The sequence below is a fragment of the Schistocerca cancellata genome, chromosome 10, assembly GCF_023864275.1.
Source record: "Schistocerca cancellata isolate TAMUIC-IGC-003103 chromosome 10, iqSchCanc2.1, whole genome shotgun sequence".
NCBI lineage: Eukaryota > Metazoa > Arthropoda > Insecta > Orthoptera > Acrididae > Schistocerca > Schistocerca cancellata.
The window spans coordinates 84,347,535-84,363,138 of NC_064635.1; the positions used below are offsets into that span (position 1 = coordinate 84,347,535).

At 45.6% G+C, this 15,604-nt stretch overlaps 1 protein-coding gene and 1 pseudogene across 1 annotated transcript in view; one reads left to right on the top strand and one right to left on the bottom strand.

Moving 5' to 3' along the window:
- Positions 1-4,549: 4,549 nt before the first annotated feature.
- Positions 4,550-15,604, bottom strand: part of LOC126106511 (uncharacterized) — a 79,441-nt gene continuing 68,386 nt past the window's right edge. The window contains exon 6 of the mRNA XM_049912835.1: positions 4,550-5,003. Coding sequence (XP_049768792.1) covers positions 4,971-5,003 — 33 coding nt within the window. The 3' untranslated portion in view covers positions 4,550-4,970. The remainder of the gene's footprint in view (positions 5,004-15,604) is intronic.
- Positions 5,169-5,286, top strand: LOC126107148 (5S ribosomal RNA; annotated as a pseudogene).

The window sequence follows — 15,604 nt, forward strand, 5'->3', positions numbered from 1 at the left end:
CCCATGGAGACGATCGTAGAGATGCTGGATGTAGTCCTGTGGAACGGCTTGCCATGCCATTTCCACCTGGCGCCTCAGTTGGACCAGCGTTCGTGCTGGACGTGCAGACCGCGTGAGACGACGCTTTGTCCTGTTGTCCTGTTGGAACAGCAAGTTCCCTTGCCGGTCTAGGAATGGTAGAACGATGGGTTCGATGACGGTTTGGATGTACCGTGCACTATTCAGTGTCCCCTCGACGATCACCAGTGGTGTACGGCCAGTGTAGGAGATCGCTCCCCACACCATGATGCCGGGTGTTGGCCCTGTGTGCCTCGGTCGTATGCAGTCCTGATTGTGGCGCTCACCTGCACGGCGCCAAACACGCATACGACCATCATTGGCACCAATGCGAAGACGACACGTCTCCATTCGTCCCTCCATTCACGCCTGTCGCGACACAACTGGAGGCGGGCTGCACGATGTTGGGGCGTGAGCGGAAGACGGCCTAACGGTGTGCGGGACCGTAGCCCAGCTACATGGAGACGGTTGCGAATGGTCCTCGCCGATACCCCAGGAGCAACAGTGTCCCTAATTTGCTGGGAAGTGGCGGTGCGGTCCCCTACGGCACTGCGTAGGATCCTACGGTCTTGGCGTGCATCCGTGCGTCGCTGCGGTCCGGTCCCAGGTCGACGGGCACGTGCACCTTCCGCCGACCACTGGCGACAACATCGATGTACTGTGGAGACCTCACGCCCCACGTGTTGAGCAATTCGGCGGTACGTCCACCCGGCCTCCCGCATGCCCACTATACGCCCTCGCTCAAAGTCCGTCAACTGCACATACGGTTCACGTCCACGCTGTCGCGGCATGCTACCAGTGTTAAAGACTGCGATGGAGCTCCGTATGCCACGGCAAACTGGCTGACACTGACGGCGGCGGTGCACAAATGCTGCGCAGCTAGCGCCATTCGACGGCCAACACCGCGGTTCCTGGTGTGTCCGCTGTGCCGTGCGTGTGATCATTGCTTGTACAGCCCTCTCGCAGTGTCCGGAGCAAGTATGGTGGGTCTGACACACCGGTGTCAATGTGTTCTTTTTTCCATATCCAGGAGTGTATCTAACAGTGGCTATAAAGAAACTTAGTGACAAAGCTGAACAAGAAAAATCAAGAAACAGAAAAGAACAAACACCCAGATGTCATCAACACAAGGACAAAACCACTCGCCGGCCGGAGTGGCCGTGCGGTTGTAGGCGCTACAGTCTGGAACCGCGCGACCGCTACGGTCGCAGGTTCGAATCCTGCCTCGGGCATGGATGTGTGTGATGTCCTTAGGTTAGTTAGGTTTAAGTAATTCTAAGTTTTAGGGGACTTATGACCTCAACAGTTGAGTCCCATAGTGTTCAGAGCCATTTTTTGAACAAAACCACTCGCAAACAAATACACATAATACAAGAATAGGAAAAATACAAAGTGTGGAAGAAACAGAAAGTAAAAGATGGTACACAATGACATACAACCACAAATACACCCACAGAATATCCAAGATTTTCAAAAAGCAAGGCATAAAAATAGCCTACCAAATCGGTAACTCAGTTCAGAAATACTTCCAAAACCAATAGGAAAACGTGGTCAGAAATCAGGAATATACCAACAGAAATGCAATACATGTGATGGAAGATACTTATATCAAACCAGGAGGACATATGACACCAGATACAAAGAACATGTAAGAGCATGGAAGTGTGGGACATATCATTCAACTTTTGGAGACCACGTACACCAAGACCAACATAAAATTACAGCCAGAGGCACAGACATGGAAATCATAAAGATAAACAACAACAAAATACACCTCCTCACCTTACAAGATAACTACCACATCCAAAAAAACCACAAAGGAAAAAAAAAAAAAACAATTCGTAAATGATCAGACCAACTTGGCAAGACACACATTCTTTAAACTGATTGGCCACTTAATATGACACTATATTTACACGTAAAACCACACTGCTCATTCATCACTACCGTCTCTTGGCAGATTATGTCCTATAATTAACGTTCAGACCCATCCCTGCTCCCCTCCCCCCTCCCACAAGAAAGAAAGTCAACCCACTCCCACTCCCCTCAAGTCTCTATGTAAGATACAAGACAGTCTCTCAATTTTCAATAACTCTCTCTCTCTCTCTCTCTCTCTCTCTCTCTCTCTCTCACACACACACACACACACACACACACATACACAAACATGATCACAAAAGGAATAGTTGCACATGTCGGCGACACTCAAAGCATGAACAAAAACAAACGAACAGATATAAACACTGTTGCTGTGCAGAATGAGAAACAGTTTACAAAAGTGAAGTGTGAAAAATGTAACGTAAGAAATACTGCAGAATGGGAGTGTTTTGATGACGACAAACGAATCGTCGCCAATGTGAATGACTGGTGGCCACTGCTAAATAGAAACATACAAATGTCTTCTTTGCAGATACAGCAGGTGTGTCAGTCAAGTCGATAATGAGCTGGCTGCATGGTCTCGGTCTGCAATGACTAAAATAATTACGAGGGTCACTCCAAAAGAAATGCACACTATTGTTGTAAAAATAGAGTTTTCATTCTGCATGTCTGAAAGTTTTACAGTGTGCAGATACATCCTTCCCACTTATTTTCAAACTTAGTTCAACCTGTTCCTGTGAGTGGCGCTGTCACACCATGTCTTCAAGATGGCTGCTACACTTAGCTTCGTAAGAAGCAACGTGCTGTCATAGAATTCCTGTGCTGTGAAAACGAAACAGTGGGAAACATCCACAAGAGGTTGAAAAAGGCGTATGGAAATGCTGCTGTCGATCGCAGTAAAGTTAGTCGGTGAGCAAGCAGGTTACGTGATGAAAGCGGGCACGGCAATATTCAGGATTGTTCTCGGAGCGGCAGTCCTCGTACTGCACACACTCCAGACAATGTGCAGAGAGTTAACGAATTGGTGACTGCTGACAGAGGCATCACAGTGAACGAATTGTGACGCTACGTTGGGATAGGGGAAGGAAGTGTTTGCAGATTACTGAAAGTATTGGCGTTAAAAAGGTTTGTACCAGGTGGGTTCCCAGGATGTTGCCAGTGGCTCACAAAGAAACAAGAAAAACGGTATGCAGCGAGCTTTTGGAACAGGACGAGAATGGTGGAGATGAATTTCTTGGAAGAATTGTGACAGGTGATGAAACATGGCTCCATCATGTTTCACCAGAGACGAAGAGGCAATCAATAAAGTGGCATCATGCAAAATCACCCAAGAAAAAAAAATTCAAAACTACACCTTCTGCTGGAAAAGTTATGGCTACGGTGTTTTTCAATTCCGAAGGACTCTTGCTTGTGGACATCATGCCAAGTGGAACCTCCATAAATTCTGATGCATATGTGACGACACTGAAGAAACTTCAAGCTCGACTGAGTCGTGTTCGACCACATAGGCAAAAGCAGAATGTTTTGCTGTTGCACGACAATGCAAGGCCACATGTCAGTCGAAAAAACCGTGGAAGTGATCACAAAACTCGGATGGACAACACTGAAACACCCGCCTTACAGTCCTGACCTGGCTCCATGTGACTATCATCTCTTTGGGAAACTGAAAGACTCTCTTCGTGGAACAAGGTTTGATGATGATGACTCCCTCGTGCACGCTGCCAATCAGTGGCTCCAACAGGTTGGTTCAGAATTTTACCATATACAGGCGTTGGTTCCAAGATGGCGTAAGGCAGTTGAGAGGGATGGAAATTATGTTCAAATGGTTCAAATGGCTCTGAGCACTATGGGACCTAACATCTGTGGTCATCAGTCCCCTAGAACTTAGAACTACTTAAACCGAACTAACCTAAGGACAGCACACAACACCCAGACATCACGAGGCAGAGAAAATCCCTGACCCCGCCGGGAATCGAACCCGGGAACCCGGGCGTGGGAAGCGAGAACGCTACCGCACGACCACGAGATGCGGGCGGAAATTATGTAGAGAAATGAAAATATTGTTCCTAAAGGATGTATCTACACACTGCAAAACTTTGAAACATGTAGAATAAAATATGGATTTAAAAAAAAAATAGTGTGCATTTCTTTTGGAGTGATCCTCGTAGAAGTCGTTGGTAAAGATTAATATATTGGTAGTACAGGAGTCTTCATAGTCAGGATGAATATAATTACAAACAGAGAGCTATAGAGGCATCAGATAGGCCCTAATTTAACTAAGCGGCCTGTCAGAGGTTGCTTCCTATCAGCTGAAGGCTGTACTACTTTCCTACTTGACGTCCCGAGCAAGAGTGGCCAAGCGCACGCTAGAGACTTGTTACAAGGAGCGGACGGAGTCGACTCGCGGGTCCTGCGATACCCATACCGACCGCGGTCGATAACTGCAACCCGTAACGAGTGTGTTATCGAATGTTGACACCATAGGGCAAGTGCAAATATGAATGGAAGTCTTTCGACGTCAACCGCTACTAGCAAGGAGGGAATGGGCAGAATATTTAAAGAAACACCGTAAGTAACTTGCATACCAAATTTATAAACAAAACGCTCTTTTTAAAATAAAATAATAAAAGATGTACAAACGTATGTATACAGTTTGCAGTATAATCACGGAAGATACTTTATATTCTCTTTAATTAAATTGCAGTCAGCTCAAGACGATTAACCATTAGTAACAGAATAAGCAGCGCCTGGCGCATCACACCAGCAGGCAGGGGCACTGTGATACACGCGGCACGACCGCACTTTGCTACACTGGTTGGTTGTGTATTCCCATCGATGTGCTCGCGGCACCGTCTCGGGGTGAGGTACCCCCATCGGGATCATCTGTGGTGCTGCTCCTTCTCCCTGCACAAACGCCTCTGTGGGCGCATTCCTTGGCCATGCAACCATCAGAAGGTTTCTTAAATGGTGTGGACGACCATCTTTGGCTTCCAGTTTTGCTCTTTCTTCCGAGGTTTCATTTCTTCTACATCTCTTCAGGTACATGCACGTGAAAGCAAATCCCACACCTGAAAAACATCAGTCTTAAGAATACAATCTCAAAACAGTGAAAGTGTAACAATACATATAACTGTTTTGTACTGTTGGTAGTACTGTTATGTACGAGGCGTGTTTTTTTTTTTTAAGTAAGTGCCGTTTTGAAATTAATAAAAGACGTGCTAAGATATCTCAATGGCAACGGCCTTGCCACAGTAGCTACACCGGTTCCCGTCAGATCGCCGAAGTTAAGCGCTGTCGGGCGTGGCCGGAACTTGGATGGGTGACCATCCAGACCGCCATGCGCTGTTGCCATTTTACGGGGTGCACTCAGCCTCGTGATGCCAATTGAGGAGCTACTCGATCGAATAGTAGCGGCACCGGTCAAAGAAAACCATCATAATGAACGGGAGAGCGGTGCGTTGACCACACGCCCCTCCTATCCGCATCCTCAGTGAGGATGACGCGGCGGTCGGATGGTCCCGATGGGCCACTTGTGGCCTGAAGACGGAGAGCATTGCAATAAGATATCTCAATAATCTTATTTTTACATGAAAGCCTGTACCTTAATCTACGCACTGACGCAATTACAGTCTGATTCTTCCTTGTTTACGTTGTATACTGAGTGTTTAAATGCCTCAGATAATCGTGAGTCCGCCGACTGTGAAGTACGGGCTGTTACAAGATTTTTTAGTGATAACGGCCTAAAAGCGATCGATATTGATTGTGAGATCTGTGCAGTTTACGGAGAAAACATTATGAGTGATGGAATGGTAAGAAAGTGGGTGAGAGCATTTAAAGATGGCCGCTCAACTGTGCATGATGAACAACGGAGTGGCCGTCATTCGGTCGTTAATGGAAGTTTGGTGCAGGAAGTGGACAAAAAGGTGAGAGAAAACAGACGCTCTACGATTTCCTCCTTGCGGGATGACTTTGCTAATGTTTCTCTTAGTGTTTTGAGTGGCACTGTGACCGAGCACTTGAATTACCGAAAATTGTGCGCACGTTGGGTGCCGAAAATGTTGACGGATGTGCACAAAACCAAACGTTTAGACAGTGCATTGACTTTCCTTGAGCGGTACCACAACGACGGTGATGATTTCTTAAGCCAAATTGTTACGGGCGATGAAACATGGGTGGTCTACGTCACACCAGAATCAAAGCAACAGTCCATGGAAGTTGAGCAAGGGCATCGTTTTGCTGCAAGACAATGCCCGTCCGCATGTGGCAAATCAGACCAAAGATCTAATCACATTTTTTCGATGGGAAACTCTAGATTATCCTCCGTACAGCCCAGTGACTACCATCTGTTTTGCACTTGAAGAAACACCTGGGCGGTCAGCGTTTTCAAGACGTTGACGAAGTCAAAACAGTGGTGATGCAGTGGTTAACAAGTCAGGCGGCAGATTTCTATGAAGAGGGTATTCAAAAACTGGTACAACGTTATGACAAGTGCCTCAATATTGACGGAAACTATGTAGAAAAGTAGATTAATGTACAGGCTTTCATGTAAAAATATTGAGATATCTTAGCACGTCTTTCTTTTAATTTGAAAACGGTACTTACTTAAAAAACACGCCTCGTACGAACATGCCCTATTCTTACAGCTCTCAGATAAATGTTTTCGATTAATAAACTCCGATAGTATCAGTTAACTAAATTTCATAATAATTCTCAAATACACATTAAGAAAACAAAAAAACCAACACACCACCAAGGGATTACACGTATAGGACGGAAATCGGTAGATGTGATGTACATGTACAGACAAACAAATGGCTACAATTTCAGCAAAATTGGATGGTTTATTCAAGGGAAAGAGCTTCACAAATTGAGCAAGTCAATAACGCGTTGGTCCACATTGGCCCTTATGGAAGGGCATTGATTGATAGATTTCTTGGGTGTCCTCCTGAGGGACATCGTGCCAAATTCTGCCCAACTGGTTCGTTATATCGTCAAAATCTCTCGAGGGTGCTGCCCATAGAGCTCCGAACGCTCTCAGTTTGCGAGAAAGCCGGAGACTTTGCTGGTCTAGATAGAATCTGATTAGAACGAAGCCCACCGCGTGTGTGGGCGGGCATTATCTTGCTGAAATGTCAGATCAGAACGACTTGCCACTATCCTGGGCGTCTCCAGAAACGCACTCATCCTGGAATCTCATTGACTGGAGTAGAATTGTCTTCACTGCTTCGAACTGAGTCCCAGTGACCAACGGAAGTATTGCAACAGCAATTTCTAGGCAACTGGAGAGTGTTCATTAAAAATTGTGCCCCTTATTCGGCCATTTAGAGTAATATCTAAAAGTGAGACGAAAAGGGTTTCACCCACTGGTAAATCATTGCAACAGTTATTTTTCTCGTATCGGGATATATGATTGAATTCATACATGCACGTTCTCTTTTGCAGGGCGATCAAAATTATTAGTGTTACCATTACTGTTATTATTATTATTATTATTATTAGGAATTATAAGCTATATAATAATATCGGTGACGTAACAGTGACGTAACAGTGTTTCGCCAGGCTTGTCTGTTGTTCCTATATTCACTCCAACCAGCACTTTTCAAAAATATTACGTCCTTCACGATATTATTAAAAATGAGAATTTTTTTAATCACAGTCCTGTAGATTCTGTCTCCTTATAATCTCATTGCATAACCAGTCACCTCAGTCCTTCTTGCTTTTATGTTTACTGTAATGTCAGGTTCTTTAAACACATCAGATGCCTTCTTAGAATGTTTCATCCACCACAGGCATGGCCCTTCACTGCTCCAAAAATTTTGAGCACCATTTTCTTCTCGAATATCCCTCATATCCCAGATTTCATATGCACTTGTTTAAATTGGCGTATAAGTGACCGATAGAAGCCCATTTCAATTTACACATACATATGTTTGCTCCTGATGGCATCGCACAAGGCATAAAACTTTTCATTTATTTTTTGAATCCTAATTTTAGTCTTAACTTTTACATTATAAGTCGTTAGTTTGGAAGCTCCCGGTTCCCAGATGTTAAATATCATTTACTTGTTCAAATATTTCGGTTCAGACTTTTAACGATATGATTATCGTTGATAATATAAATAAGCACAGATTTATTTTTGGGGGGGGGGGGTGTCGATATTTTATCATAAACTAGAAAACTAGGAACTGCTAAATACACTTCAGAAAAAACAGAACACCCTGAACAATGTTCATATTCACAGGACATGTTCATTAGTATGTTCTGCAGAAATGATTAGCATTTCAGTCACCTCGGTTGAGTATGTGTCCTGTTGCCTAGTAGGCACAGGGTCTGCATGCTCCCTGATAACTTGTTCCATGCGTGGTGGCACCAACACACATAAGCTGCGAATCAAGTCGTGTGATACAGCCATCCATGCTGCACTCACCTTGTTTCGAAGTTCATCTGTGGAGGTTGGCATTGGGTCACAGCGCTGCACCCATCATTTCACCATGTCCCACAGATTTTCGATCGGCGACAAGTCTGGTGATCTGGCGGACCAGGGCAGAAAAGTTGACATCCTGTGACACCAAGAGGGCACGAGCTCGTGCAGCGACAGGTAGTCGTGTGTTGTCCTGCTGAAAAATGGCATCTGGGGAGTTGTGCAGAAATGCTATGGCTACGGGTCGCAGGGTGTCATTCACGTAGCTCACACTGATCACAGTGTTCTGGCCACACACCAACTGTGATTTGTGGTTTACGTTATTTCACACCACACCATAAGGCCTGGAGTTAGCGCTGTATACTTGCTTACTTCTCCTCAGCTCTACAGCCCTTGAAGGGCCTTGGTATGCGTCCCAATATCCTGCCATTCTATCCGACCCATGGCTTTCCGCCTCCATCCTCTGAGACCCAGCTTTTTCATGTCTTCTTCAACTCCATCCACCCATCTCTTTCTGGGGCGTCCCCTCCGCCGTCTGCCTCCAGCCTTGCCATAAAAAATCCTCTTACATGCTCTGTCTTCTTCCATTCTGACCACGTGCCCTGCCCACTGCAGTCTTCTTATTTTAATGGTAGTAACAATGTCAGGTTCTTCAAAAAGGTGTTGTAGTTCTGCATCCGTACAAATGGGCCAACCTTCTTGCTCATATACTGGGCCATATATTTTACGTAGCACCTTTCTCTCCCATATGCTAAGGATCCTTTCCTCATTTACAGTCATGGTCCACGTTTTGGCACCATACATTAACAACTGGTCTTATAACTGTTTTGTAAATGAGGATTTTGGATTTTCGTGATACAAGCGAATTCCTAAGTATGGGTAATGCAGCAAAGTAGCATCTGTTACCTGCTGCTATTCTGGCTTTCACCTCACTGCCAATGTCATTTGTCTCAGTGATAGTCGACCCAAGGTACTTGAAGTCTCTCACCCTTTCAAACTCCCTGTGGGCTATCCTGAGATTTGTGCGGTTTTGTTGGTTGGTCATTGCCATATACTTGGTCTTTTCGATGTTGGTCAAGTCAGGCCAAGTTTCCTTGCACCTTTCTCCAGTTGTTGATAGGCTTCGCCTAGCACAACAGTGTTTCGTGCAAGTAATGCCACATTGTCAGCACAGGCTAGGTACTGTAGTGAACGATTAAAGAAGGTTCCTCCTTTATTTAACTCTATCTGACTTACGACTTTTTCTAGGCAAAGGTTGAATAGCAATGAGGAGATATTGTCACTTCCACTTCTCTGGAGATTTCGCCCTGTATTTTTACTTTACAGTTGGTTTCGCTGAAGCTCATTATAGAAAGTTTAATGAGCTTCTTAGGTATTCCAGCCTCTTCCATTACATTCTTCAATGCCTCTCTTGAGATGCTATTATAGGCTTGTTTAAAGTCGATATAAAGCTGGTGTATGTTAATTTGATGTAACAGTTTTCAAGTAGTATGCGCAATGTGAATATCTGGTCAGTTGTTGACCTATTTCTTCTAAAGCCACTCTGATAGTCTCCAACCATCTCTTCCACATATAGAGTAAGCCTGCTGGTTAGAATCTTGGAGAAAACTTTATATGTATTATTTAGTAGGGAACTTCCTCGATAGTTCTGGCAGTTTAATTTATCTCCTTTTATATGTATGGGGCACATTATAGCTGTTTTCCACTCCTTTGGCGTGCTCCCCTCTTGCCAGATATTCAGTATTATTTTATGAATTGTTCCCCACAGCGTTTTCATCATATTTGAAAAGTTCGGCCTGGATCTGATCTTCTCCAGGTGCTTTATTGTTGGCGCTGCATGTCTTATGCGAATGCAGTCACTGTGTCTGCAGCGAACCAAAGTGCAGCCATCATTTTCAAACAACCAAAACCTGGATTCATCAGAAAACTCTATCTGAAGCCATTCCTGTCCGCAGTGATGTCGTTCCACACACCACAGCCGTCTAGCATGTTTCTACACATTCGTTAATGTTAATGATACGCATTTAACCCATGCTGTAATAAACGGCGATGAACTGTCACCATAGTAGTGTACGATGTGTTCCACTGTTGCTCCAGATCCGAGGAGCACACAGATCGGCCCTGCAACGCCATTCGGATGAAGTGTCGATCTTCTCAGAGGGCGGTCCGGGTGGTGCGACTTGGCCCATCTCGTCGTGCTCTACGGCCATCTGTGGACCATTCTGCACACACCCGTTGCACTGCCGAAACACTTCGCCCCACACGAGCAGCAATTTCCCGGGTGGATGCATCACATTCTCTCATTCCAATAATGCGCCCTCTTTCAGACTCACTGATCTGGCGGTACGGTTCGCGCATACGTCTGCGAGGCATCCTTCACGTCTGCTCAAGTCACATTGCCTACGGTACACAGCGACAAGGAGAGTCACGGGCACATTTACCAGTAGGTGGCGTTGCGCGGCGATATCGATGTTCACTTTGAACTTGCAGGCCATCATGGTTCAAATGCCAATCATTACTGCAGAACATACTAATGTACATTCCTGTGAATATGAACGTCCTATCTCTAATCGTTCAAAGTGTTCCGTACCTTCCACCCCACTGTAGGAGTGTCCAAAGGTTCAGTTCTCTCCCCTCCCCTTTTCCTCTTAAACACGGCCAATATGATCAAACCTCATACGCTCCAGAAATCCCAACTATCCGTCCAAATCCACCTCCAATGGCTCCTTAAAATACACCCCTCCAAAACCCAGGCAGTAATTATAGTATGCACTACCTTCATCTTCCGTCTCCACGACTTCTACCTCACCATTTATGACCATTGCATCCAGCTAACGAACACGCTAAATTACTTTGGACCAACTGTTGACAGCCACCTAATGTGGAAAACTCACCTACTAACCACCGAACAGAAATCCGACAACAGACTAAAACAGTTAACTGCCCTGCAATGTCCTTCACATGTACGCATCCCAGATCTGCCCCATCTTTTGCTATGCAAATGTTGTATGGATCTCCACCCCTCTTAACTTCTACAAGTCCCACCAGATCCTCAAACACCATGGTTTATGCCTCTTTCCACATCCGCTTTCCTTTGCCCACAAGGATACCTTACCAGCTTATCAAATTCCCACCTCTCCTCACTCACGTTGAACACCTCTGAATAACCTACACCACCTGTAAACTCGTCTCCAACAACCCTATTGTGTCCCCTCTCCTCAGTGTCCTGCCACGCCTCTACCTACACACCCCACCAATCCTTCATCTACACACTCTCCACATCCTCTCCCACAGAAATTTCACCACTCTCTCTTCCAGACCACGAAATCTGTCTATCCTACCAGCTCTGAATCCATCCTACCCTATCTGCCCCCTCCCCCATAAAAACTCGCTCCTCCTCCTCTCCCACTACCACATCTCTTATTTTTCCCCTTCCTTGTAACCCCCACCCCTTTTTACTGTCCAATCTCTAGCTCTTCAATACCAGTTGCCCCTCACTCCCTCCCCCCCCCCCTCCCAGTGCCATCCCTGTCATGTCACTACCTCTTACGTTTTCCATCCTCATCACCATCATGCTCCTATCTCCCTCCATCGCCAGCGTTCTTTTCATCCAACATCCACCATCCCAGGGCAGGTCCTTTTCCAGTTTTAGTGACAGTACATGGTCCTCCTTTTTTAATAGACAGTGTATCTTCTGTTGTGTGCAGTGCTTTTCAGGTATTGTTTCAAGTGTTTAGTGTTCTCCAAGTGTTTTTAACTGTGCTGTCTGTCCACATTTTTATCAGTGTTTTTAAACAATTCATGAAGCGTTGTATTATTTATATTTCACCCTTTCACATCACCTTTTTGAATTACTTTCAATTCATAGCACTTAGGTCTCATTATTTTTTTGTTTTAGAAGCTAGCATTAAGTTACCCGCCAGGGTAGCCGAGAACGCTAACGCGCTGCTTCCTGGACTTGGGTAGGTGTGCCAGCCCCGGATCGAATCAGCCCAGCGGGTTAACGAGGTGGGCCAGTGTGCCGGCCAGCCTGGATGTGGTTTTTAGGCGGTTTTCCACATCCTGCTAGGTGAATGCCGGGCTGGTCCCCACGTTCCGCCTTAGTTACACGCGTCGCAGACATTTGAAACAGTTTCGCACTATTTCACGATTTACATTAGATGCAGACAGCTGGGGTACACTGATTCCATCCCTGGAGGTACGGGGTGGCGGCAGGAAGGGCATCCGGCCACCCCTCAAACTAACCTTGCCACATCCGTTCTAACCAAGTCGACCCTGCGATCGCTGCACGACTATGGTGTAAGTGAAAGAAAGAAAGAAAGAAAGCATTAAGTTCTACTGGCAGAAGAGAAGATTCTTTGTAACGACACCAGCCCCCACCCCCCCCTCTCCACCACCGCCCCACGCCTGCATGAAGCGAGGGGGAATGAAATAACAACAATCGAAAAAAAAGTCATCTGTCTTGCCACAGCCGGCTATACCTCCAATTGCCTCCCATAGCCCTCGCCAAACCTGTAGAACACACAATACCCAGGTGGGAGACCCATCACTGACCTGAGCGCTAGAAGGTCGGCTCTTCACCCCTGCATACTTCTCATAGCATCCCAATGTGATACAGCAGTATCAATGATGCAAAAGCACATTCAGAATACCACAGTGATAAAATGCCATACTACACTGGTCAGCCAGAGAATTATGCCCGCCGATCTACTATGGATATAAAACAGTCCAGGCGATAGCATCATCACCTGGCGAGGGGTGGTGACTGCTAGTCAGACACATGTACGGTGCATGTAGTCTCAGCGAGCGTCCTTTCTGTGTGAAGAATGGGGAAGCCGCGTGATTTATCTGACCGAGAGCAGATTGTGATGGCCCAGGGCCTTGGCATGGCCATTTCGGAAACTGCACGACTTGTCGGGTGTTCGAGGAGTGCTGTGGTGAGTGTCTTCACCATGAAACCAGGTACAGACGTCGTGGGGTTGGACGGGCGCCGCTCATTACAGACATCGTAGGTTAGGCAGACTGGTAAAATAGGACAGGAGGCGAACTGTGTAGGAACTAACATAAGAATTTAATGATGGGCAGAAAAAGTGTGTCGGAACACACAGTGCACCGGACACTCCTAACGATGGGCCACCACAGCCGACGACCCACGAATGTGTCAATGTTAAAACCACGACATCGGCAACTACGACTGAAATGGGCACGTGACAGTCGGCATTGGACGTTTGGGGCAGTGGCAGAGCGTTGCACGGTCTGATGAATCCCGATACTCTTTTCGTCATGCCGATGGGAGGGCGCGAATCCATTGTCTTGCATGGGTACAGCTCGTACTGTGGCACAGAGGTAAACTGGTGGCAGCTCCATTATACTCTGCAGAACATTCGTGTGGGCGTCCAGGGTTCCAGTGGAGCTCGTGCAAGACTCCATGACGGCCAAGGAGTATCGTAAACAGGTTGCAGACCACGTACGCCCCTTCATGACGATCATGTTTGCCGACGGCAGTGGGAATTTTCGGCAAGATAATGCCCTATGTCGTAGAGCTTGGAATGTGATGAACTGGTTGCAGGAACACAGTGGCGAGCTCCAGCTGATGTGCTGGCCAGATATGAACCCCATCGAACACATCTTGGATGTGATGAATGTGGCGTTAGAATTCATCGCCCCTCCCCAGAATTCACAGCAGTGTGTGCAGATGTGGTGCCATTTCCCTCATTGCTAACATGCCACGATACGTCATCGCTGTTATCCTGCCAAAGTTGACATACCGGCTATTAGATAGGTGGTCATTATGTCCTGGCTGGCCAGTGCATGTCCATTGTAAGAACTTCTTAAGCCTTAACCCAAGCAATACCAACTCATTTTCCATAATGCATATCAGCAAGGGGGTCTTTACATCAAACTTTAAAAAATTTAAAAAAAATTCTTTAATTTAAAAAAATGGCTCTGAGCACTATGGGACTTAACAGCTGTGGTCATCAGTCCCCTAGAACTTAGAACTACTTAAACCGAACTAACCTAAGGTCATCACACACATCCAAGCCCGAGGCAGGATTCGAACCTGCGACCGTAGCAGTCGCGCGGTTCCGGACTGCGCGCCTAGAACCGCGAGACCACTGCGGCCGGCAATTCTTTAATTGTTTACTTACACTAACAACTTACTTTTTAAAGAGATGCTGACATACTGTAGTTATCCAGAACACAGAAGTGTTTTGTAGCACACTCTTAGTAAAATCAACGTACCTCCATAACATGTACTACCCGGGAGGGTGGGAGGGGAGATGGACTTTATGCTCGCCTTAAAAAATTTTTAAAGAATCAAATTTCGTTAATTGTCGACTTTTTCCAGCAACGTACTTTTTGAAGAAATACTAATATGTAACTAAGGTGCTGAAACTGAAAATACTGAATATAAGAGTCATTAGGAACGCAACGTGTAGTACTAAGACTCAAATTTTTGGCTTAAGTTTAACTGATACATTTAAAACATTTTTGGAATCGGGTAGAAAAATTCATTAAAAACAATATGCAGGGTGAAGCGAAATCCGCGCTCTCGGGATTAGCAGCGCGAGTGATCGCATGCCAGCGATAAAAAAAATGTCTCTCACAAAATTTCGTCCGGCGAGTACATCCGGCAGAAAAAGGACGTTAGAGTGTGGCAGTCTGGCAAAACTGTAACCACATGTATGGTAACTACCTCTGTCAGCACTTATTACTTGTGCTGTATAGGTGGTGCAGAGTTTTGGGTGAGCATGCAGCAGGGCGAGGGTTCGATCCTGGGTTGGAGCGCATTTTTTTTATTTGCTAATTTCATTCTGACATTGTAATATACACCATTTCTTAGGTCATACCTATACTAAATTTACAACATTTTGTGACGCTGAACATAAGAAGTACATGGTTAGACAAATAAGAAAGAGACACTCAAACAAATGACCTGTCACAGGACAGAATAACTACAAAAACAATATCAATTTTGAGATGCTAAAAATGACAGCACAGGACAATAACACAACATCTACTTGACATTTATATTACATGTAATTTGAGCGCTCAGATGTCGCACTTTAGCAACCAGTGACAATAATAATGTCCATACTAATGACTGCATGACCTTCACAACAGAATACGTTGTCCTCAGAACAACAGATGCTCTACATTGCGCAACCCGCCGGATCATACAGCTCTGGATCTTTTGCAGTAAAGCTGCGTCCACACTAACAAAAACAACAACAACAACAATAATAA